At 41.3% G+C, this 21,823-nt stretch overlaps 1 protein-coding gene across 7 annotated transcripts in view; it reads right to left on the bottom strand.

Moving 5' to 3' along the window:
- Positions 1-4,164: 4,164 nt before the first annotated feature.
- The window catches only part of LOC117958898 (probable E3 ubiquitin-protein ligase HERC1), a 42,458-nt gene continuing 24,799 nt past the window's right edge, over positions 4,165-21,823 (bottom strand). For 5 of the 7 annotated variants that reach the window (XM_034895609.1, XM_034895608.1, XM_034895615.1 and 2 more), the window contains 38 exons: positions 21,619-21,702; positions 20,774-20,960; positions 20,531-20,658; positions 20,105-20,328; positions 18,684-18,943; positions 18,487-18,539; positions 18,188-18,385; positions 16,946-17,111; positions 16,602-16,851; positions 15,736-15,964; positions 15,339-15,616; positions 14,925-15,052; positions 14,281-14,408; positions 13,847-14,074; positions 13,273-13,400; positions 12,911-13,110; positions 12,557-12,731; positions 12,286-12,417; positions 12,024-12,122; positions 11,575-11,748; positions 11,199-11,483; positions 11,013-11,078; positions 10,726-10,851; positions 10,471-10,609; positions 10,102-10,283; positions 9,827-9,982; positions 8,803-8,925; positions 8,498-8,600; positions 7,891-8,060; positions 7,503-7,641; positions 7,232-7,401; positions 6,885-7,048; positions 6,520-6,685; positions 6,336-6,412; positions 5,991-6,243; positions 5,575-5,727; positions 4,735-5,040; positions 4,165-4,631 (listed from right to left, as the gene is read on the bottom strand). In XM_034895609.1, the coding sequence (XP_034751500.1) occupies positions 4,446-4,631; positions 4,735-5,040; positions 5,575-5,727; positions 5,991-6,243; positions 6,336-6,412; positions 6,520-6,685; positions 6,885-7,048; positions 7,232-7,401; positions 7,503-7,641; positions 7,891-8,060; positions 8,498-8,600; positions 8,803-8,925; positions 9,827-9,982; positions 10,102-10,283; positions 10,471-10,609; positions 10,726-10,851; positions 11,013-11,078; positions 11,199-11,483; positions 11,575-11,748; positions 12,024-12,122; positions 12,286-12,417; positions 12,557-12,731; positions 12,911-13,110; positions 13,273-13,400; positions 13,847-14,074; positions 14,281-14,408; positions 14,925-15,052; positions 15,339-15,616; positions 15,736-15,964; positions 16,602-16,851; positions 16,946-17,111; positions 18,188-18,385; positions 18,487-18,539; positions 18,684-18,943; positions 20,105-20,328; positions 20,531-20,658; positions 20,774-20,960; positions 21,619-21,702 (6,413 nt within the window). In that variant the 3' untranslated portion in view covers positions 4,165-4,445. The remainder of the gene's footprint in view (positions 4,632-4,734; positions 5,041-5,574; positions 5,728-5,990; positions 6,244-6,335; positions 6,413-6,519; positions 6,686-6,884; positions 7,049-7,231; positions 7,402-7,502; positions 7,642-7,890; positions 8,061-8,497; positions 8,601-8,802; positions 8,926-9,826; positions 9,983-10,101; positions 10,284-10,470; positions 10,610-10,725; positions 10,852-11,012; positions 11,079-11,198; positions 11,484-11,574; positions 11,749-12,023; positions 12,123-12,285; positions 12,418-12,556; positions 12,732-12,910; positions 13,111-13,272; positions 13,401-13,846; positions 14,075-14,280; positions 14,409-14,924; positions 15,053-15,338; positions 15,617-15,735; positions 15,965-16,601; positions 16,852-16,945; positions 17,112-18,187; positions 18,386-18,486; positions 18,540-18,683; positions 18,944-20,104; positions 20,329-20,530; positions 20,659-20,773; positions 20,961-21,618; positions 21,703-21,823) is intronic. The other 2 variants (XM_034895611.1, XM_034895612.1) reach the window with 2 other exon arrangements.

Consider the following 21,823-nt stretch of genomic DNA (forward strand, 5'->3'; position numbering starts at 1 on the left):
GCTGCATGGACTCAGGACAACATTAGACTCTGGGGAATTGAATTAAGATCTCTTTTGTAATAGAAGAAGTAGATGTGTGTAAATAGAAATATAACAAAGAATGCCCTGAAAACATGTTTCCTCAATCAGCTTCTTTAATATGAAAGCAGCTTTTCAACATAAACACACTATTTTCTTCCAAAGTTAAACAACGTTTTTGTCAGAGAGGTGAAAGTGAACGTTTTCTCTTATTGAGTGAAGCATCTACTTGATGGATTGGCACCAAATGGTGTACAGACATCCATTGCTCCAGTCCCATCAAATACATTCTAATATTTCAACTAAACTAAAATGGGGAAAATGTTGCTGCCACACTTCCTAGCATCCTAGCATTATCATAGTGCATATGTTAGCATGGTCCCATTAGCATTTAGCTCAACGCATAGCAGTGTTTTAGATGATAGCATAGCTATAGACTCTTGTTGGCAAGACAATGTCTTAGCACATAATGTTAATAATGCAACATTCCTGAACAAAGGAGCATCTTCATTTTCTTTGAGACCTTTCTTTCCAATGTGTTTCTTCAACCAAATATCAACCAAATTTTTTCGTGTGTGGTACTTTTAGGTCATGTTAAGCACATAATCCCACATAGCTATACCTTTTCCGATAATTTTCCCTCACAAATTAGTGACTGCATCATATTTATCCTGAGGGGGCCTAATTTACTCTGGATGGTAGCTGAGAGATCTCGCGAGAGATGGCAGCTGATGAGGTCACGCGAGAATCGCGGGATCACATAATCCTCATCAACTTTGGGCATTGTAATAGGCTCATTCAAGATAAACTGCGTCTCGGCTGTAAAGTGGACGAGAGCAGGTGGCAGAAGCCCGGAGCGGGGACAAAAATGCGCTTGGAAACAGTTTCCAGCTGTTTCCAAGCAGCCTTCAGGCTGAACAGGAAGTCCCAGAAACACTTGCATCCGAGTCCAATTTATTAAAATGTTATCAGACCCATCACACAACTGGAGACACAGTCTCCAGTTGTTTTTAATATGACAGAGTGGCTGTCGAAATGCTCTACATGCAATCTGTTGCGGTCTTGCAGTCGGTGAAAAGCAACTTTGCTGCCTGCGTCTCAAACCCGCGTCCGCTTTGATCTCGTGAGGATCTATTTCGACCTCACTCAGACCATCACCAAGATCTTACCTTGAAGGATGCCATTCTTCAACCTATCCTCGAGACAATATGTCAACAAAGTCATGTGACTGACCAGGTGGCCACGCCTCTTCCTCTTGCCTGGGACGCCTCGACCGTTCTGAGCGACAAGAGATAGTGACGGTCATAGTTATGGTCATAACTTAGTACGTTCCCATTGCCCGCGTGTGCATGACGTCAGAGTAAGTAAGGATCAAGTCAGACACAAATCTAACCAGCATGCATTGGACGGCGATCGCCGGTGATTGATTCTGCACAGACCTAGGTCATCTCGAACAAGCCTATTTATTGGAAGTTGACTGACCACAACATCAGAAATAAGATTTCTAATTAGGTTTCTGCTCTTACTATAGACTTTGAACAGCACTTTCTGTAGTAAACGGTGGTGGATAATGGTACTCTAATCCTGTTAAAAAAGGTCTGCATTTTTGTCAGTGCTGAAAGCTATTTCACAAAAACTAGATAGCAGATTAAGCCGGGATTTCCCAGTTATCCTGGATGAGATAAACCTTGAATCAGTTTCACAAAAGCAGAGGCTCCTAAATTACCATGGAGAGTTATTCTTTGCAGCTATCATTGGTGCTTTTATATTAGTGTTAGAAGTTTTGGTGATTAGGCTATGGCAGTTGTTAATATTATTGTTAATTATGGTAGACAATTAGAAAAGGCTAATAAAGTTGCAAATATGTTTTAAATGAAGTCTGTGATGAAAGGGCTATAAATAAAGTGCTATGCAAATGTGTTTCTTGGTGGTTTTAATAATGGCTGACTGGTCAGAGACCAATACATCTTCTAAAATTATTTATCTTTTAATCAACAATAAATAATCACGTAGGCCCATGTAATTTTCCCATGGCCATTTTATTTGCCATTCTTAGCACCTTATGTGTGTTCTCTCCGGTGAACTGGGACAATAATTTGAGAGGATTGCACAATTATAAAAACCTATAATAATAGTAATGTTAGTTCACTGGACCAGTAAAGCGTATACTGTACATACATTCACCCAATCAATCATCCACTGACGCTTTCGATGACAGCATAAGTCAGTTCCGTTGTTAAGTGCTACCCTGCTCAGCCCACACTTCTGATCTGATAGTTCCTCACTTTGAGCATCCGCGCAGTTTAGTGTCCCACATTCCACTATGGCCACGCCAAGACTATGGCCAAGACCCACTCTACGTAGCTGCTTCGTAGAGTGGGTTACGTAGATGTGGTTACGTTACGGGGATTCGGGGACACTAAACTGCGCGTGTACCCGCACTTTGTATTGACATCTGGTTTTATTTGAATGAATGAGCTATATTTGACCTGCAACATATTGTAGGCACATATGTTGCTACAATATATTGCAGGTCAAGCGTTATGTGCATGATATCACACACTGATAGGGTGGGCACATTCACATCTATCGCGTGATTAGATGCGACAACAACTACTTTGGACAGATGCGAAACAAGAAAATTACACACGTGATGCAATATTTATACGCCACACAGTTTACAGGTAATAAGTTGACTGGGCACATACCTGTTGTCCTTGTCCCCATTTGTGTGTACTGTCAGTTTGTGTATGTTAGCTCTGCTGAGCAACCCCACTTTAATGCATTTCCTGCGGCTTTCATGTTTAATAATCCTCTCAGAAAGATACTTCTTGACCAGGCAGGTCCCACCGTGTTATTATGGAACCCACGCAAACTCCGAATAACACACAAGCTAACGTTAGCTGTTAGCCATTTAGCCTTCGGAGAACTTCTGTGCCCAACAGAGGTGGGACACTGTTTATACGTGACAAAACGTGGGCAAAGAGATGGTTAATCTTAACTATTTTTCTTCAACAGGTACCCTTTCACATTGAATTCTGTTGAAGATAATCCACAAAGCGCCCGTGGCGACCACTATCTTGTCTACCACTGTAGCTAACTTCTGACAACTACGAACAAGTAGGCATTCGTGGCAAACAGCCAATCAGATGGCAGCGTTGCAAAAGCAATCGGCCCTCACGTTGCATCGAATTGAAGGCTTTGAGCACGAATAGGCTGTTGTTGTTTTTCCACACTTTGGGCACGTGACATTGGGATCCACACGGCCTCGGCCATCATTTAAAAACTAGTATATCCTTAAAATTAGAGCTGGGAAATTTATCAATGTTGTCCTATGAGACTAGACATCATCTTAGATTTTGGATATCGTTATATGGCATACGTGTTGTCTTTTCTTGATTTTAAAGGCTGCATTACAGTGAAGTAATGTAATTTTCTTAACTTTACAGACTGTTGTACCTGTTCTGTAAGTTGCCTTTGCCCATTTAGTTATTATATCCACGTTACTGATGATTATTTATCAAAAATCTCATTGTAAATGTTTTGTGAAAGCAACATTAGGTAACACTACAATGTTGTTGTGGTATTGGTATCAAAGTATTTGTTGAAAAATACTATATTTGATTGTTTTCATATCGTCCAGCAATACTCAAAATTGTAGAATAATGATGAATAACAGCAGCAACCGAGGATATTTTATGTCATGCATTAATGCAGAATTATTATTTACTTTGTCCCACAAAAAACACGCTTATTTATGCTGCCAGAAGGTCGGGCTTTATTTAAAGTCATTAACACTTACGTTTCACGTTTTTTTAAGCTGCTCTACAGTATATGCCATATATGTCTATACCATAGACAGTCAATAATACACGGTCTATGGTCTATACCCAATATAGTTGGGTCTTGTATATGAAATTCCATCCATAAGACATGCACGCTTTTGTATTCACTTACTTAAAAAGATATTTACTTAATTAATAATCTGAATGCATGTACTTCTTGTGGTATATATTTTCAGAAAGACATGAATGCAGAGATTACACAATACTCCAAAATCCTTAGTTAAACACTCTTTTATTTTACAATAATACTGCCTGTGAGGGACAGGTCATTAAATTATTACATTTTTTTCAAACAAACAGGCACATTAACTCCTTTATTGTGGCTTATTAACTTATATATATTTTATTTAAAAATCTTTTTCTGTATACCAGTAGTTTGGATTCAGAGTAAGCACTGCAATAATTACAACACCTTGCACATTTGGAAAACTATAACTACACATATCTTTAAATCAACCAACATATAAACAGTACACTACCTTTTACACAGGTTTGGCAAATACAAATCTGTGTTCAGTGCATAATGTGCATGGCATGGGAGAGAAGATACATTCATCACCAGGTTGACCACAGCCGGCCTCTTCAGTCCTCGGTGTCAGAGCTGTCTGCTGGGTCGGTGTTGTGGTTCAGCATGTAGTTGTCCATGTCGATGGAGGGGCAGTTGTGGATGGAGTAACGCAGACGCTCTGCAAGGATGGCCTGGCTCGTGTACGGGGGCAGACGAAACAGGAAAAAGCAGGTCTGAGCAGTAGGAAGGCCATTGACAGGCTGAAGGAATTGATAAGGGGAAAAGAGAAAGAGTTTATTGTTTGTACTGTTATTTTGTTTGTCTTTGTGAACAGGCTTGGTTATTCGTTAGTGATGACCTCACCCTATCAACCTTGATGATTTGAAACTTCTGAGTGATATCAGCTGGGTTGGAAGGCAACCTGGACCGGCCAGACACAAAACGTAGGAACAGCACTCGCTCCTCATTGGTGAACTCCTCCAAGCTCTGCCAAAACCAACCAATAAGCTGGTGGCTCTCGGTGATGTCACGGTAACGCACCAGCTTCTTCAGCATCTCAACAGAGACCTCTGGGAGGCCACAGATCAGCTGCTCCAGCTGCTGTGCTGTCAGCAGGGAGAGGAGGGGCACAGGGATGATAGTGGACATGCCCTCTCTGACTGCTGCCACCTGGACACAACAGAACAACATCAGCTTTGATACTTCTGAAGACAAGATAAAGGGAACAAACACAGCACAACAAACAGTGTTGTCTGTATTGTCTAATAAGCACTAATGGAAACTGTAGGGCAGACTGGGTGTTTAAAATGGGTGAGTTTCAGATACAGTCGAGAGAAATCCACACCAATGTTTTTATTTTATAAAAATGCAGCAGTCCTACTTTTCTGTCTTCTCCTGGAAAAGAAGGAGACAAGGTTTGTAACTGGAGAACGGGAATGGAGAGATATTTCCTTCTTTATAGAGCTGTGTAGACTAAATTATTACTTTGTTCTCACTATTATTATTACTTCAACTATGTGTGGGTCAGGTCAGTTTGGTAAATTTAGTTGAAAGAAATGTATTTAGAAGTGTGTTTTTTTTAAACCAGGCACTTTTGTGTATCCTAAAGAAATCCATTGTAGCAGTTTGCATGTTTACAGGTTACATTCAAAAAGGTCTGCGAAATACACAGAAATCATTCTCCAACAGTTCAACCCTTCAAACCTGTGAATCTATTTCATGCAGCCTGTAGTCCAGAGCTCTCTCCACATATTCAGTCCGGTTGGCAAAAGTCAGGGAGATGTTTTGACCTCCAGGAACTATAGGTACCAGCCTTCCATCTGCACTGTGGGCCATAAACGAGTCTAGTGGAATCATCTTTAGACGGAGACACAGTATGACAAGAGTAAAAAAAGTTAGAAGAAGACATAATTTATCAATCCTCCATGTGGAAATTACATTTTACACTCTGTTGTTACACACATTACACACAGGCCTGAAATACACACACATGCCCAGGACCTATACATGTATATATACTAACTGGAGAGCTGTAAAAGTGCATAGCATAGAAAAAAGAACTGAGAGGTTGAAAACAGAGAATGAAAAAGAAGTTTAAGAAAATTTGCATAGCATCTCACCACATGGAAGTTATCCTCTGTGATTCCACTGTTATCCAAGTGAAGGATGCCTTGGAGGGTGCGGTAGGTGAGCAGGTCCACCTCCTCTAGGTCAGGCCCTCCCAATGGCATCGAGCACAGCTGTTTCCACACCCAAGGAGCCAGGTGTAAGTCCAGAGGTTTCTTAGTGCGGATAGCCACAGCCATGAGGATGCCCAGGAAGCGAAACTGGACTATGTGATCTTCTGAGAGTGCTGCTGGGTTCAAAAGGAACCTGTGAGGGTACAATGTTAGAGGTTTGTTATGCTTTGGGTAGAGGTACTGGTTCTGTTGGTGAATCTTAAAAGATAACAACAACAATCGCACCTATCAGTGTTACTGCCCACATCTGCAAAGCTGTTGGGAGTATGAATCAGAAGATCCACCACACCAGACTGCAGCTCCTGGTGAATACACATTGTAATTTGTCAATTTACAAATAAAGAGAATATTCCAGGCTGCATTCTTAGCTATATCTCTGTAGAGCTTCTCTATGTGGTTTCCATCCTACCTGGCACATCTCAGTGATGGTGTCATCAAACACCCCTCCGGCATCGTCAGCTCCCTCTCCGACAAGCTTGACCTTCCAGGCTCGGGATGGAAGCCGCAGCTCCAGAGGATTCAGGGACACCACTTGCTTTGCGATCTGCACAAAGATGGGCTTGCTCGAACGCCCTCTGTGGGAGTGTAAGGGAGGGGACATCAATCAAAGTTTTGATGAACAAATACTATCAGATACTGTATAAAGCAACCAAGGTGCCAGACAAGTCCTAAAATGGAAATAAGGCCTGCTGGCTTCTGGGCTGTTTTTCCACCAGCTGACCCCTGAAGAAATACAGATTATGCCAACGGCTTGTACATCATGGTCATCCTTACTTTGTGGAAATTCGTTTTACAGTGATCTGTGGCCCATATGTTTTGCCCTGGGTCATTGTTCTGCCAATGGAGCGTACTAGAGGCAGAGTGTTGACCTTGGGTGATAGAAGACCTCTGAGATCACCCCGGAGGATGGCTGTCGTCCCTGAACTATAGCGTGACACCTGGATAGGAAATGAAATAGGACGAAGTAAATGAGGCATCACGAAGAAAAAAATTACTGTGAGGCACAGAGAGAACTAACATGCAGCCGGGGCATTATTATTAGCAAGAATTCAACTGCTGTTTTCCTAGCATTTTGTTCTCTGAACATATCAAAAAGGGAAGAAATTAGGATCAAAATTTACCGGATTCTTGGCATCCAGGTTGAGCAGCCTCCAGGACTTGTACATGAGATCAGAAAAGTGGTAGAGTACCCTGAGGCGCATGCTGAGGACCTTGGGACTGCAGTCTTTCAGAGTGTTGTACTGGGGAGGAACAGACTGGGGAAGTCCTAGCTGGAAACTTCCAGAGCCACCTGGAGAAAAAGATGAGAATTGGGAGTCCCAAGTGTATTCTCTTTCATGGATCAGAGGGACAAAGAGTATTTGCATCTGTAGGTTGTGTGTGTGTGTGTACCTGAGTTTTTCATCGAGGTAGAGGGGGTGGTCCATGCTGAACTGTGGCAGCGGCCTGCAGAGATCTGTCTGATGTTTTTCCCCTGGAGGGTTGTTATGAGCGTGGGCTCCTTGACTGGGTTGGAGTGTCCAAGGCCAAGCTGGAACACACACACACACACGCACACGCACACGCACACCCACACGCACGCACACACACACACGCACACACGCACACACGCAAACACGCAAACACGCCCACACGCGACAACACGCGACAACACACGCAACAACACACGCAACAACACACGCAACAACACACGCAACAACACACGCAACAACAATAGTGTTTCTGATGTGAAATAAAAGCAAATTGCAGTGTAAACTTTGTTCTAGAGGCTGTTGGTTACCTGTCCCTCGCTGTTGCAGCCCCAGGCATAAACATCTCCAGTGGAAGACAGGGCGAGCACATGTTCACAGCCCACGGCAATGTCTTCTATAAACAGCCCCTCCAATGACGGTACCACCTGGGGGCAGGATTTATTCTTCAGCATAGAGTCCGGCAGGCCGATCAGACGCTCTGAGTGATGAAAAAGAGGATTTAACACATCGGCACATTTAAACGATGTTTTTGTGTAGTATTTCTGCATGCAGCTTTCATTTTGCCAAGTAAGTTGGTGAACTGATTTAGAAAGATTTTGAAGCAAACATTCCCTCCGTCTCACTCGCATCAACACGTTTTTGTGAGGTAGTTAGCATATACTCCAGAAATGTTACACATCATGACACATTTTCCAAAAGACCCAGAAAACTCTTTTTATATGTAATTACAAATCTTTGTGTGTTTGTGTTTTTTGGAGGGTCAGTTTAAGAATTTCCAATCAAATGATTTACACTTTAAAAAGTTAAACAAACTTATTATGACATAAGTAAGGAACGTTGTAGGTGTTTCAAAAACCAAATGGATATACACAGTACAACAACATCTTTACAATCCACTTCCACAATAAAACGTACCTTGTCCAAATGTGTAAACATGTCCATCAGAGGCCAATGCCACAGAGAACTGAGTTCCACAACTGACCTTCTTAATTCCCTTGTTGCAAAGCTGCTCTACTTTCTGAAAATAGCAACAACAAATATGTTTCATCTATCTAAAAGCATTCAATTAAAATTAAACTAAGTGAATAAAGCAATTGATACAAAAGAACAATAATAATGACTGGTATTCACCATAACCAGGTACACAACATAAATGTGAACCCATGTTTGTTTGTTTTTTTAGGACTCCTGAATTTCGGGTTTAGTCACTGTTAACTTACCTGAGGGTAGTATTTTGCTGTAGAGGAACCTGTTCCCAATTTGCCATAATCCCCATCTCCAAAAGCCCACACAACCATGCCATCGAGGGATAGCACTAGTGTGTGGTTGAGACCACAGGACACCTGAAAAAGGGAACCAAGTCAGCTTTGTTGAGTTATATCTTAGTGCTGTCAAACGATTCAAATATTTTATTGCAATTAATCACATTAATGTCATAGTTGACTCGCAATTATTTTTGTCTCGTTTTAATGCTCTTAACATGGAAAAGTGGATAGGCTTGCTTTGTGCAAACGTTTGAAATTACTAAATGTTATATGCCAATGTTGTTATGAAAACAACATTGGCATATAGTCTACTGTAGTGTTCATTTTCACACGTACCATTCTCACTTGGAGCAGTCATTCACACTTGGAGCAAATAATCTCTAACACAATGTAACACTGTCCATCAATAAAAGGGTGAAAATAATACTCTGACAAGGGGGTTGAGAATTCGCATCAGCTGTGTGCTTGGCCATCAAGTGGTATTTCAGACTGGACGTGCTGCAATGATCGCTCAGTTCACAACGACAAAACACACAGATCACTTTGGTCTTGTCAATGGAACCATTTAGCAGCTTTTAAAAAGTAAACTGTCCATTCAGAATGTTGTAGGCATTAATTTCGGGATCTCGCGCTCACCATCCACTCAAAACTAACTTTACTACTCTTCGACTGGCTCACAAGCCCAAACAATTGTGTGCGGCGTGCCTGTTATGTTTCCGGTCTAGCTAGGCCCGGTGTGGTGTTGTAGTTTTCCTAACATTACTAGTTGTTGCAACAGAATATAAAAAGAACTACAAAGTTTGCTAGGCCAAAAAGCACATTAATCTAGCAATAAAAAAAATTGATGCTGTTAAAATGGGTTTGCGTTACCGCCATTAATAACGTGTTTAACTGACAGCACTATTATTAACTTTTCTTATTTCACTGTTGAGACTCTACAACCGTCTGAATTAAAACAAACACAGTCCATTTCTCTTACCTGTCCCACATGATACCCCTCTAGAGTAGTCACCCTTTCAGGCAATGTCTTGTTGGATGTTGACCTTTGACCCAGACGACCAGATTCCCCACTGCCAAAGGTGAACAGTTTCCCATCTGCTGTTACCACAGCTGAGTGTCGGAAACCACAAGCAAGCTGGGAGGAGAAGGAAAAGCCATAAAAAAAGAAGCCAAAAAAGAGTTAAAATTGATTTGTCAATGTCAAACCTTTTTCCTATACCATACTCTAAGAGTTCAAAGCAGGTTTATCTCTACCTGAATGATGTCCTCTCCTTGGAAGGCCTCTATCTGTTTAGGTCTCCTTTGCCTTTCACTGTTGCCATGGCCCAGTTTTCCAAAATCTCCATCTCCCCAACTGAACACCTCCCCAGTCTCAGTCAGGGCCATGGAGTGTCCATCGGATCCACAGGACGTCACCAGCTGAGTCACCACATACCCTGCCCAAAGACGACAGAGTCAATAAAGCTCAACGTCTAAGAATGCGGAGAAAAAATAATTAACAATTCGGCTGAAGTAGAAACTACCATATCAAATAGCAATATTGCAACGGAAATGTGTTCTTTTTTTCCTGCTCTGAAAATTCATCACAACATACAAGCTCTGGTCCCTGGATGAATACTGTACCTTGAAAAGCAGAGATGATAGTGGGGACATAGAGATCATCAGAATTCCCCTGGCCCAGTCTGCCATACTGTCCTTCCCCTACAGCCAGTACTGTCCCATTGGACTGAACCAGGAAGGAACAGTTCTGTCCACACACAACCTGAGTGACAACAATACACCCACAAAGAAAGAGAAAAGTTAGAAAACAGTAACAATCAAATCTGAGATGTCAAAGGGCTGAGGCAAAGTCTGTGTCTTACGTGAAAAAGTTACTACCTGTTGCGTCTGTAAGAGAGAGGGTGCAAGAGTAGGCATCATGAGATTGGTTCCCATTCCTGCCAACTGTCCGTAACGTCCGTTCCCCCACAAGTACACCTCACTCTTTCCCCCTAGTTGCCAGTCCTAGGAAACCCAACAGGTGAAATAGAAATTGCAACATATAACTTTTCAGGTAAAGGAAATTACTATCTAATTGTACAAACAGACAGTAAATTAAAGATAAATGAAGTTTACAGAATTCATATTTATTGTGTGTACTGTTTCAGGATGGCTAAACTGTGTACCTCTGGTCTGGTGGTGGCCCATGACATCAGTTGTTCATCCATCCTAAAGCTCCACTTACTATTGTCCTAGAAGACAGAGAAATCTCTAAATAAATACCTACATTGGGTAAACTTGTGTATATTGGAGTCAATTCAGATTCCTGGAACATATTCAACAATAGCACAAACACTTTTGTCACCACTCACAAGTGCCTTGGTGATTTCAGTGACGTCCCCCTCCTGAAACTCTGAAAGATTGAAGGATTCTGGGAAGGCAGTACCACTGGAAATAGCCTCAGCGCTCTGGACAGTGGTGGCATAAGTGGAAAGCCAGCTCCACTCTGACGGGCAGGAGTGGGCATCAGAACTGATGTGGTGTGGAGGGCGTGGGTAACGGCACAGGTGTTTCTCTAAGGACAAACCAACAGTCAAGGAGGCCAGGCTCTGCAGAAAGGCACTGTGGACTAGCTGGTCACCGGCTGCCACATGGGTCTGCATGAAAAGACAAAATTCAAAATTACGTCCCAGCTGAAACCCACAAACAACATAAAAAACATCTTTAAAAAGTAGCATAAGTAATGACCCGCTCATAGTTGTATTGCTCCTGCAACAGCATGGGCAGTCTTTCCAGAAAGACAGCTAAACAAGGGGCCCGATTTAGACCCAGGATGTTCTGGCTTCTGAGGACCATACGACAGGAAGCTAGCACATGATTTTGACTGATCCAGTCAGGGGTGCAGCAGATCAACAAAACATCCTGGAAGAAACAAATACAGAACAGAACTGTAAAGCGACATCTGCAAAAATGTGGGCACTTTTTTAAATATGGCTATTAAATACAGAACTTAACCGTAGTATAGAATAGTATGAAGAAAAGCACTGTGATATTTGGCTCAATATTCTGGGAAATAAGATTTATTGTCATAGAATGATGTCATAGATGAGAAGATTGATCCCACTCTCATGTCCATATGCTGAATATGAAGTTAAAGCCAGGTGACAATTAAAAAAGTTATAAGTGATCCAAAATACCTTTGACCTCCCAAAGCAGGCGGCCACACCCAAGTTTGGTATCCAGGTAGTATTGACAACTGAACCCAAACCTGTAACAGTCTGCAAAACTGAACCATCCTGTAAGATGCATAGAGAAGACGGAGGATTGAGACCCCTGACAGATGTTACAGTAATACACAATTATAGTTAAATTCTTTGGTAATTTCATGAAGTTGATTGTTAAGTAAGGGCTTTTTGCACTGAGTTCAGGTCAAGCAAACTGTGAATGGGTTTTTCTAACCTGTAAGGACCAGATGTTGAGCAGACCTCCTATCCCTCCAGAGACCAGAGCCAATCCACTGGAGCAAAATGACAAGGACTTCACTGCTGTAATGTGGCCATGAAGTACAAACACACGCTTTGTATGCTCTTGCTGTAAAATGAAACAGAGCTGAATGATTACATGAGCTCCAATCAGAAGGGACAGTCGCAAACACCATGGGTCAAAATAAAATAAAATGAACATAAACGTTTAATAACATAAAATCCTGGTAAGGTTTTATCATACCAACATTTAAAGTTTTTAGTATAATCATAGCTGCAAAAAGGAACTCCAACAGCAGATCCAAACTGACCTTAACATCAGTGCTTTTAGCCTGGCCCTGGGTGTTCAATATGTTGGGCAAAGACACAAAAGTACCCCCCTGTGGCAGTGTCCAGACATGCACAGAGCCATTCTGACAACCTCTATAGAAACATGGAGAGAATTTATTGAGAATCTACAACATACTTAGATAAACATATTGAATAGATTTTCTCTGACTACTTCCATTTCTTTGTATTGTATCATTGTTACTTCTTTAAGGGTAAAATTAAGAAATCGGAAGATTATTTAACAAAGAAAGAAAGAAAAATTAATTACTCACACAGCCACCATGAGCCTGGGATCCGGTGCTCTGCCGGCAAGTGGGCACCATTCAGCTATGTTCACGGTGCTGATGTGAATGAGGGAGTGTAGGGTCACCCAAGTGGCCCCAGAGCGTTCCAGTATCTTTACTACCTCTGACCTACCCAAACAGAGCAGTAAGTGTCCTGTGGGGTCCCATTTTAGAGAACTTACACCCTCCTGTGAAGTAAAGAATAGGAGTGTGGTGTGGTCAATAAGAGAAGAGTGGAAAATGGTTCAATGTAAATTCTATGACACAACATGTAAACAGCGAAGTCACATATGCCGACTGACTTGGTTTGTCTTTTTGGTTGTGCTCTGGAGTGCATTTTGCAAACAAACCTGGAAGACAGACAGCAATACGGGCTGCTCATTCTCATAGACCGCAGTTGAGGCTAAAAGGATCTTTCCATTGGAGTAGCCCACTGCGAAAGGCTTGTCCTCACTGTGCCAGGCAACACACTGGGGAGCTAGAAGAAATCAGAGGAAAAGATCAATCTCTTTCTATCTCTGAAAGTAGAGGAAAACAGCTAACCTGGCACTATCCAAACCCGAAGGAAGTCACTGCATCTAGCCAAGAAATAGTTCCAGGATGTAATTGCCTGTAAATCTAGAATGTGTTGTTGTCTAGAAATTTCTGTTAGTGTACATTTGTACATAGTAAACAAGCAAAAGATAATTTGTTAAAATGAGAGTGTTTTAGACGTGATGGTAGGTGTATTTTGAACCTTTGCTTATAGACTGTATACTAAGCTGAGCTAATTATCGTCAGGCTGTACTGCGGCTTTATATTTACTGTATAGATGTGAGAGTGGTATCAATTTTTTTATTTTATTAAAAAGATGCAAAGGTTTATACATGTAAATGTGTGTGTGTGTGTGTGAGTGTGTGTGTGTGTGTGTGTCAGTCCCCTTACCCTCTTTTCTGTGGCAATGGGTGAGTTCGGTGCTCTTTACATTCAGGTCTATTTGCTGCATCGTGACCTGCAGCCAGCAGAGGGAGCCATCCAGCCGTCCTACCAACAGGCTCTCAGCAGGTCTGTTCTTACAGGCCACTGACTGGTCAAGAGTCCACAAGCTGAAGGTCTGAGCCCAGCAGAGGGCTGTGACCCGAGACAACTGAGCCTCCACATGACAGTGAGATCCTGTAATGTAACAGAAAATTTCAAATTGTGGAAACTGTTCTCATTATTACAATTAATAGGATTGAATTTAATTAGAAATATTACAAGTGAGTTAGTGAGTTGTTATGCAGCAATAATGTACAACCGAAATGTTTCATTACAAACCTGAGGCCAAGCAGGGTCCTGCCATGATAGTAGATGGATAGTAAAAAAAAAGCCGGACTTACCCCTGATGTTCATGATGTTGATGTGTTTGTTCTCTGGGGCGGCCAAAAAGTTTCCTCCTGTACTCCAGTATACAGGAGACATGTGATGAGATCTAGCAGCCCTCTCACTGCTTGATCGGTCCGTCTTACTGGAGCGAGAGAGAGAGTCAGAGAAAGGAACTAACAGTAATCCCAGTTCTTTGATAGAATTGCAACCCCCTCTGTTAGATCTTACGGTTGTTGCTTCATCTACAAGACCCAAGAAACGTCCCATTAACTTTTTAAAATATGCATTAGGCTAAAATGATATGAGACTTGCTAAATTACATATTGTCAGACTTAACCGTGGATAAAATTAACAGTTAGTTGACAGTCACTAACCTTACCTTAGTGGCATTAGAGGTGATTGTCATATAATCTATCAAGGTCTAAACTTTAATTTTTTTAAACAATTATTACAAGCTAGTGCACAGAAAGTGTGATGGCCAAAAATATCAAGTTCAAGAACCTTACACATAAATGTAATTTTATTTAAAAAGTCAATTTTTATTTAAAAGTGACCTTCAATTAAGTCTATATAAATACATATGGATATTCTTTTGAAATTAGCATGAAACTGTAAAACTCTCTCTGGACAAAACACTACGGAAACAAGCAGACAAAACCTGGTAATGCAGGAGAAGGTGGTCTGTAACTCCACAGTGTTCTGGCCGATGCTCCACAGTTGCACCACCTTGTCCTGAGAGCATGTAGCCAGCAAACATTGGTCGTTGTTCCAGGAGCAGCTGGTCACCTGAACAGAACAGAAATAATGGAAAGCTTCCTTTAACTTGTAAGTTGCAAAATTCCAGACCTGCCCCCGCTGTAACTGAAATGTGCCAGTGGATGGTTCTCCCTAGGTCCAAGGAGACTAAAATATTCACACCTGTCTAAGTCTCACATATTGTTTTTAAAAGGCTACCACTGAATAAACACAGTTTGGTCAATGAGGTTGCATCAAAAAAAGGATAAACAAAAACGAGATTTATCCTGTTTTAAAAAAACATGTTATTATGCAGATTACATTGTGAGTCCCTCACCTTGTTGTAATGTCCTTCCAGCCTCTTGAGAGGACTTTTGCGCAACTCGCCAGCCAGGTCGCTGTATGTTTGGGGCCTATTAGGACTGTCCCTTCCTGTGGCAGCCAAAGCCTGCACCAGCTGCTGTGCTGCCCAGCGGCGGTGTTTACTAGTCAGCCTGGCAGACAGGACACAAGCAGCCAACGCATTAGCCAGCTCCAGAGGGCCCACTCTGGCACTCAGGTGGGGTAAAGGGGAAGGAGGCAAGGACGAAGAAGACACCCCTTGGTTTCCTGTATCTAGGTCACATATGCAGAGGAGAGAGTTACAATGAACAACAAAATCTCAAGGTTTTAAACACTGTATTAAATAATTATACATACCAACACAACTACGTAAATGAACTACTTCCTCTCACCATTAGCCTCATGTTCTGCCTTATCTGGGCTGTAGCAGTGAACACCCTTTTCAGTGAGCAGGGACACCAGATTTTGTGTGACCAAGAATGTAGGGGGCGTCTGATCATTGTAAACCTTCGGTTGCTGGGCTCCCTGGGCTGCAGCTGTTAGACTGGAGTTCAGACAATCTCTCTGCTGCGGGTCACTGATGGCCCCAATATTCATCCCTGTAGCTGCTGAAATCAGGTCCTACAGGTAGTAATATTAAAAAGATATTTCCATCCGTTTAATAACAGTTACATGTGTTCACAATTCAATAATCCAGGATGAGCCTGGATAATTACATGATAACATTTGGCATCATTTCATTATGTATAATTAGTAGGGTGATCAACAAACCAAATGTATGAACTACTACGACTGTTAGGCTATTACCAACATAAAGTTACAATCTTTGAATTTTCAACCAGTCCAAAATATTAAACTGAAAACTGTAAATAATTTAGACAATTATATAAAAGAAAGCCAGCACAAATAAGGAAGTGTCATTTACTGATGTATGAAAATATGTTTATTTTATTGTTTTGAAAAACAAATGTAATGTGATATATTACTGATGTAGTGATATTGTAATTACCTCCATCAAGGAGGATTGTCTGTCTGTTTGTCTGTCTGCAGGATTATAGAAAAACGATTGACCCAATTTTTTATGAAACTTAGTGGGACTTTACTTTTGTTTAAACTGCGATATAAGGCATACCTTGGCAGAGGTCTGCGCTCTCTGAGTGCCCTTCTAGTTGTGATTTATATTTTAGATCATATCTCCTGGCCGTATAATTACCATAGAAAATATTTATAATTAGTGCATTAACTGAAGAAAACTGACCTGAGTGCATATTTCCACTAGCTGCCTGTAAGCAGTGGGGCTTTGGGTCACCACACTGCCGATGGCTGAGGTAAGGAAGCTGAGGCACGTGGAGTTGTTGCCCTCTTTTGCCAACCCCTTCAAACCGGACTGTCTGTCTACGCAGGAGTGAGCCCTGCCCCCTGCTGCTAGAGTCATTAAACGAACCAGGATGCGGATATCCGCCAGACCCAAGGACTCTAGTCCGTTAGAGTGGCTGCAAACTGATGCACTGGAGAGGAAGATAAAAGAAGACTCTTAATGAAACCACATTGAATTGGTGAAAAAAATGTACATCATAAACTGTATATTCTGGTCAAACATACCTGGAGGCAGTCTGAGACAGTGCTCTCATCACCATGCTGTAAGCTAGCAAGATCTGGGCTGTTGAGGTGACTCTCCTTAAAGCTTTTAGTCTATCATGAGAGTCCCTCAGTGATACTGCCTGCTGTCCAAGGCTCAGAGAGGTCTTCTGCTCAACAAGGGCATTCCCTAGTGAGGGAAAACACATTTAAAATAGCGTTATATTATGGTAAATCATTATGGAATCCCTGATACATCTTGCTAAACTCACATTTTTACACACCATCGGGTGCAGGCCGGCAAAACAGTCAAAATACTGGATCAAATGTGACAAATGTGAGTACTTTATGTCTGCTTCAGATGCCCAACTATGATAAATGAGTGATGTGTAACTTGACGTCAGCACTTTTGACTTTGGTTGGATTCTCCTCCTGCCAACAAGTACAGAGGGAATGTGGGTGTGTGTTTCAAATTGGCAATGTTTTATCAGAGATAGAGTTACGAAAAACATTCACTGCAACATGAACAAGAGGTCAACAGTTAGCTAAGGAGTAATTGCTCCGTATATGACCAGGTGGTATGGTATGGTCTTGTCAAACAAACGTTTGTTTTATAGATATTTTGGGACTATTATTTTGTGACCTTAACTGAACCTACAAATTCACAACACCTTAATAAATTAAAGCTAGCTGGTCTGACGTTATGCCCCTTAAGTCTTCCACCATCCAAGTGGATCACTGACCCGGAGTGCCCGGTTATTTCTTACCCAAACCTCGATACATATTTGATTACATCACCAGCTTGTACCAGACTACACTGTAGCAGCCTCCCACTCAAGCTAACGGTAGCGATTCATTAGTAGTAACAGTTGCCACCAGCCTTATTTAGCAATTTACTACAGTGAATATTCATGTATCTTTAGTGCCTCACATCTGATATGGATTCTTCCATTTTTGTGTTTCACAACTTGCAACATTATAGCGTTTTAGCATTTTCCTCCTTTCCCCCATAACGGGGTGCGGCCATGGCAAATGCCTCTTGATGACGCAATGCCGGTCTGGTCTATTGTCAGCCACTGCTCTTCTATTTAAACAGGATAATGTATGTCTGTTGCCTAATGAAGAGATTTGCGTGGATCTGTTTTTTTTCCCCCTTTATTTTTTTCATACTCCACTCGTATATATATCATATATCGTCTCCAAAAGTGACTAAAATGCATTCAGCCGATGACAGGACTGGGGTCTTTTTATATCAAAACACAATACCTTTGGTAGCTCCTGCTCTTGTATGGTCAGCTGAGCTGTAAACCAGGGCTCCAAGGGGATCTGGCTCAGTGAAGGCAATGGGGTCTGGCACCAGCTTATTTTCAGTCAGCCCAAGTGGTCTCAGCAAAAGCCCAAAGTCCTCCAGTCCTGTCAGCTTGTCTGTGTCACACTCATCTTGGTGGCTCATTTCCCAATCATCTGAACAAACACCATTCATATTGTAAAATTCATTGTAAAATCATTGTTCAAATGAAAATCGTTCTGCTTTACAAGTTTAATTTCCGTGATCTCCATCTTACCATCAGAAGTGCTGTCTAATTGGCCAATCAAATCAGATGTCAGACCTTTAATCCTGAAGCAAAAGAAAGAGAACAGTGCTGAATAACCAGGAAATAACCAGTTTAGTAAGTCTTTATAAAAGTATAAGAAAAACAAACAGTCTAGAAGGCTGATTATTGGTTCATTCATCCATTATTTCCTGTATTATCTACTATACCTTTCGTATTTAGAACTTGAGTCGCTCAGGTTTGCAGCCAGATACTTTTCTCTGCAGGAGCTGCAGAGAAGGTAGAAGGGGAAGTTGGAGCCACACTCCCCTTTGAACCAGACATCCACATAGGCCCCGGTGCTGTCGTAACCCTTACGTGCAGCACTCTGACCGCAACCTGGGTGACGGCGCTTTATGTGATTGTTAAATTGCAGGGTGAAGGTGTTGCACAGCTCACACTTCACCATCTGACTATGTTCTTCTCCGACCTAAAAGAAGGGTAAGATTCATCAGGATATTTCTAGTAAGGAACAATGAAAGAAAAAAAAAAAGGCATTCATTTATGTTTCAAACAAACCATTAAATGAAAAGGCAACATCAGGCCTACAAGCAACACAGTGTGTCTTTGTTTTTTTGTATTTTGAATTGCTTGAATATTTGAAGTAACCACAAATTGTACTTTTGTTTTGTTTATGTCATGCAGCCTTGGTGACAGAGTGTATATGTGTCTGACAGACAGGAAGCAGCAGGTAAAAGTCCACTTTACTCTCTCTGAGACTTTGAACATAAGTACAGGTGCCCCTAAAGGCTGTGTAAGCTCTTCATTACTTTTTATAACATACACTAATGATTGCAGACACATCACTAGAAATAACCACATTATTCAATTTTCAGATGATATGGCCATACTTAGTCTACTTATAAAAGACTCAGACATTGCTATCAATGAACAGGAGACAGAGGAGGTAGTGAAGTGGTTCAACAGGCAAAACCCGCCACTTAATGTAAATAAAACCAAAGAAATGATTTTTGACCCCAGGTCTATACAAGATCATCGCACATTCAAAATTGAAGGTGTACTTGTTGAGCAGGTAACAACATTTAAGTATTTAGGCATACAATTAGAATGTCAGTTGCAGTGGTCCCATCAAGTGGAGCATGTTTGCTCAAAGATACGTCAGCGTCTATACTTTTTTAAGATGACTTAGAGTTCATGGAGTTGACAAAGATATCATGCTACTGTTTTTCAAGGCAACCACTGAATCTATTGTTTGTTTTGGCATTATGGCTTGGTTTGGTAACCTGTCCGTTAAATTAAAATCCCAGCACAAAAACTTGATAAAAAGGACTGGGAAAATAATTGGCCAAATGCCACCAACTCCATTACGTGCAATACGAGGGGGAAGATGTATTGTGTGTTCTCTACTGTTCTTCTGTGAATGTGAGGAAAGGGGGGGGGGGGGGTGTATTGTGTGTGGTTATTAGATGTTCATTGAAGCATTGGATGAGATAAAGCATGATTATGTTCTATGTAGGTTAACTGTATGTTTATTGTGAGTGTTTGTGCGCGATGTGTTGTCGTTTGTTTCTCTTGAACGCCCAAGACAAATTTCTCCTTTAGGAGACAATAAAGGCTCATCTTATCCTACCTCCACTATCTGGAGCGCGTCTCTCTCCAAGCTGAAGAATGAAGGGGTGAGCAGGTCCTCATAAGTTTCTTCATTGTATGGGTCATCCATGTATCCCAACTCTGACTCCTCAGCAGAGAAGGGATGAAACTCCACCTGCTCTGGCCAGTCGCTGACCGATGTGTGCTGCTGGTACAGCTGCGGGAGGGGGTTGGGTGATGGCAAGTCTGAAAAGATGGTGTTTGCTTCACATGAAAATGAAAAAAAAAATGTGTAGTAAGGTTTTTATTCCGAGTCACAGCACAGGTTAATCTCAATATTTAATTTTTTTAATTTTGTTTAAATTTTTATTGATTTTTTTTGTTTTTTTTTTACAATGTCGCCTTTTACTAACACATGAGCTTTTATAAGCACATCGTATTTCTGGTTCAAAGCAGTAACTCTGACCTGCCCTTCGGAAAGAGGTCCTTTGACTTGGGCCTGAGCGCCGCCGCCGTGCTGGAGGAGGTCTGTTCCTAGTGAGGTGGACATCCAAGAAGTTTTCTCTCTCTATCCAGTCAAGCCCAGGCAACAGACTATAAACAAAACAACATATATAACGTATACATATAACGTATATATAACAACTACAATACTATAATGCCAGTACCAATTTAATAAAAATGTCTGTATGTTATTCAAATCCCTGACCTTTCATTGGGTTGACTGGTGGATCGCTCAGGACATTGCACTGTCTCTGGCCCATCTGACGACGGGGTGTCAGGAGCACCCTCGGGTCTAACTGCCTCAGCTGCCTGCTGCTCCTCTGTCAGGGGGTGCTCCAGCATCCAGCTGGCCAACACCTCAATGGTTTGAGAGTCCAAGTGACCTGCTACATCTGGAAAGGACCACAGGGAAGTTGAACTGAGTTCAAAAAGAAAATATGGATCATGGAGTGTTGCATTTCTAATTCGTGTTGGACATCACCACCAGATGACCATGCTTCTGTGTACTGTCTGAGGTCAGACTGGCACATTTGTTCTGATGATATGGAGTGTGTGACACGGTTTAATTTGTTTAAAAAAAATTAAAAATTAAAAATTTAAAAATTAAATTAAATACGTGAGGGAAGGCCTACAACTTTAACAATGTAGGGAGTTTGTGATTAAAATGGGTGATGCTGAAAACCTTACAATGTATTCTGGTAAATAGTCACCTGTCAATAATAGCACACATACTACTGCTACATGCCATGCGTGAGCAAAAAATCTTAATTTGTTCACCTTTACCATGTGGTGAAATTGCAGTCCTAGAAGCAGATATATTCCGTATATTCTACGAAATATTTGTAAAAATTGGATTTGCGTTTGTTCCTTTTTACCATGAGAAGTGGGTCAAATCTGAAAATTATCAAATTATTTTTTTAATTAAAAAACTACACTTTTCTGTATGCCAAATACTTCAAAAAGGCTGCAGCCCACATTGAAGGCCAGTTTATAATAGAAAACCGATGAAGCCAAGTATTTAGTGATATTAGACACTCCACAAAGCAGTACCTGCTCTCTCCATGGCCCAGTAGATATGTCTCATAGAGAATCCCATTTCTAGCAACCGACTGGTGACAAACATTTGTGTCCGTTCTGGTGGTTGAGGAGAAAAGAAAAAGTACACAAAAAACAGAAAACAAAAACAAGCCCAAAGCTCCATTTATAAATGTTCATACATGTAAATTTGTCAAAATAATAAATTATTTTCACATTT

The sequence above is a fragment of the Etheostoma cragini genome, chromosome 16 (genome assembly GCF_013103735.1).
Source record: "Etheostoma cragini isolate CJK2018 chromosome 16, CSU_Ecrag_1.0, whole genome shotgun sequence".
NCBI classification, from domain to species: Eukaryota; Metazoa; Chordata; class Actinopteri; order Perciformes; family Percidae; genus Etheostoma; species Etheostoma cragini.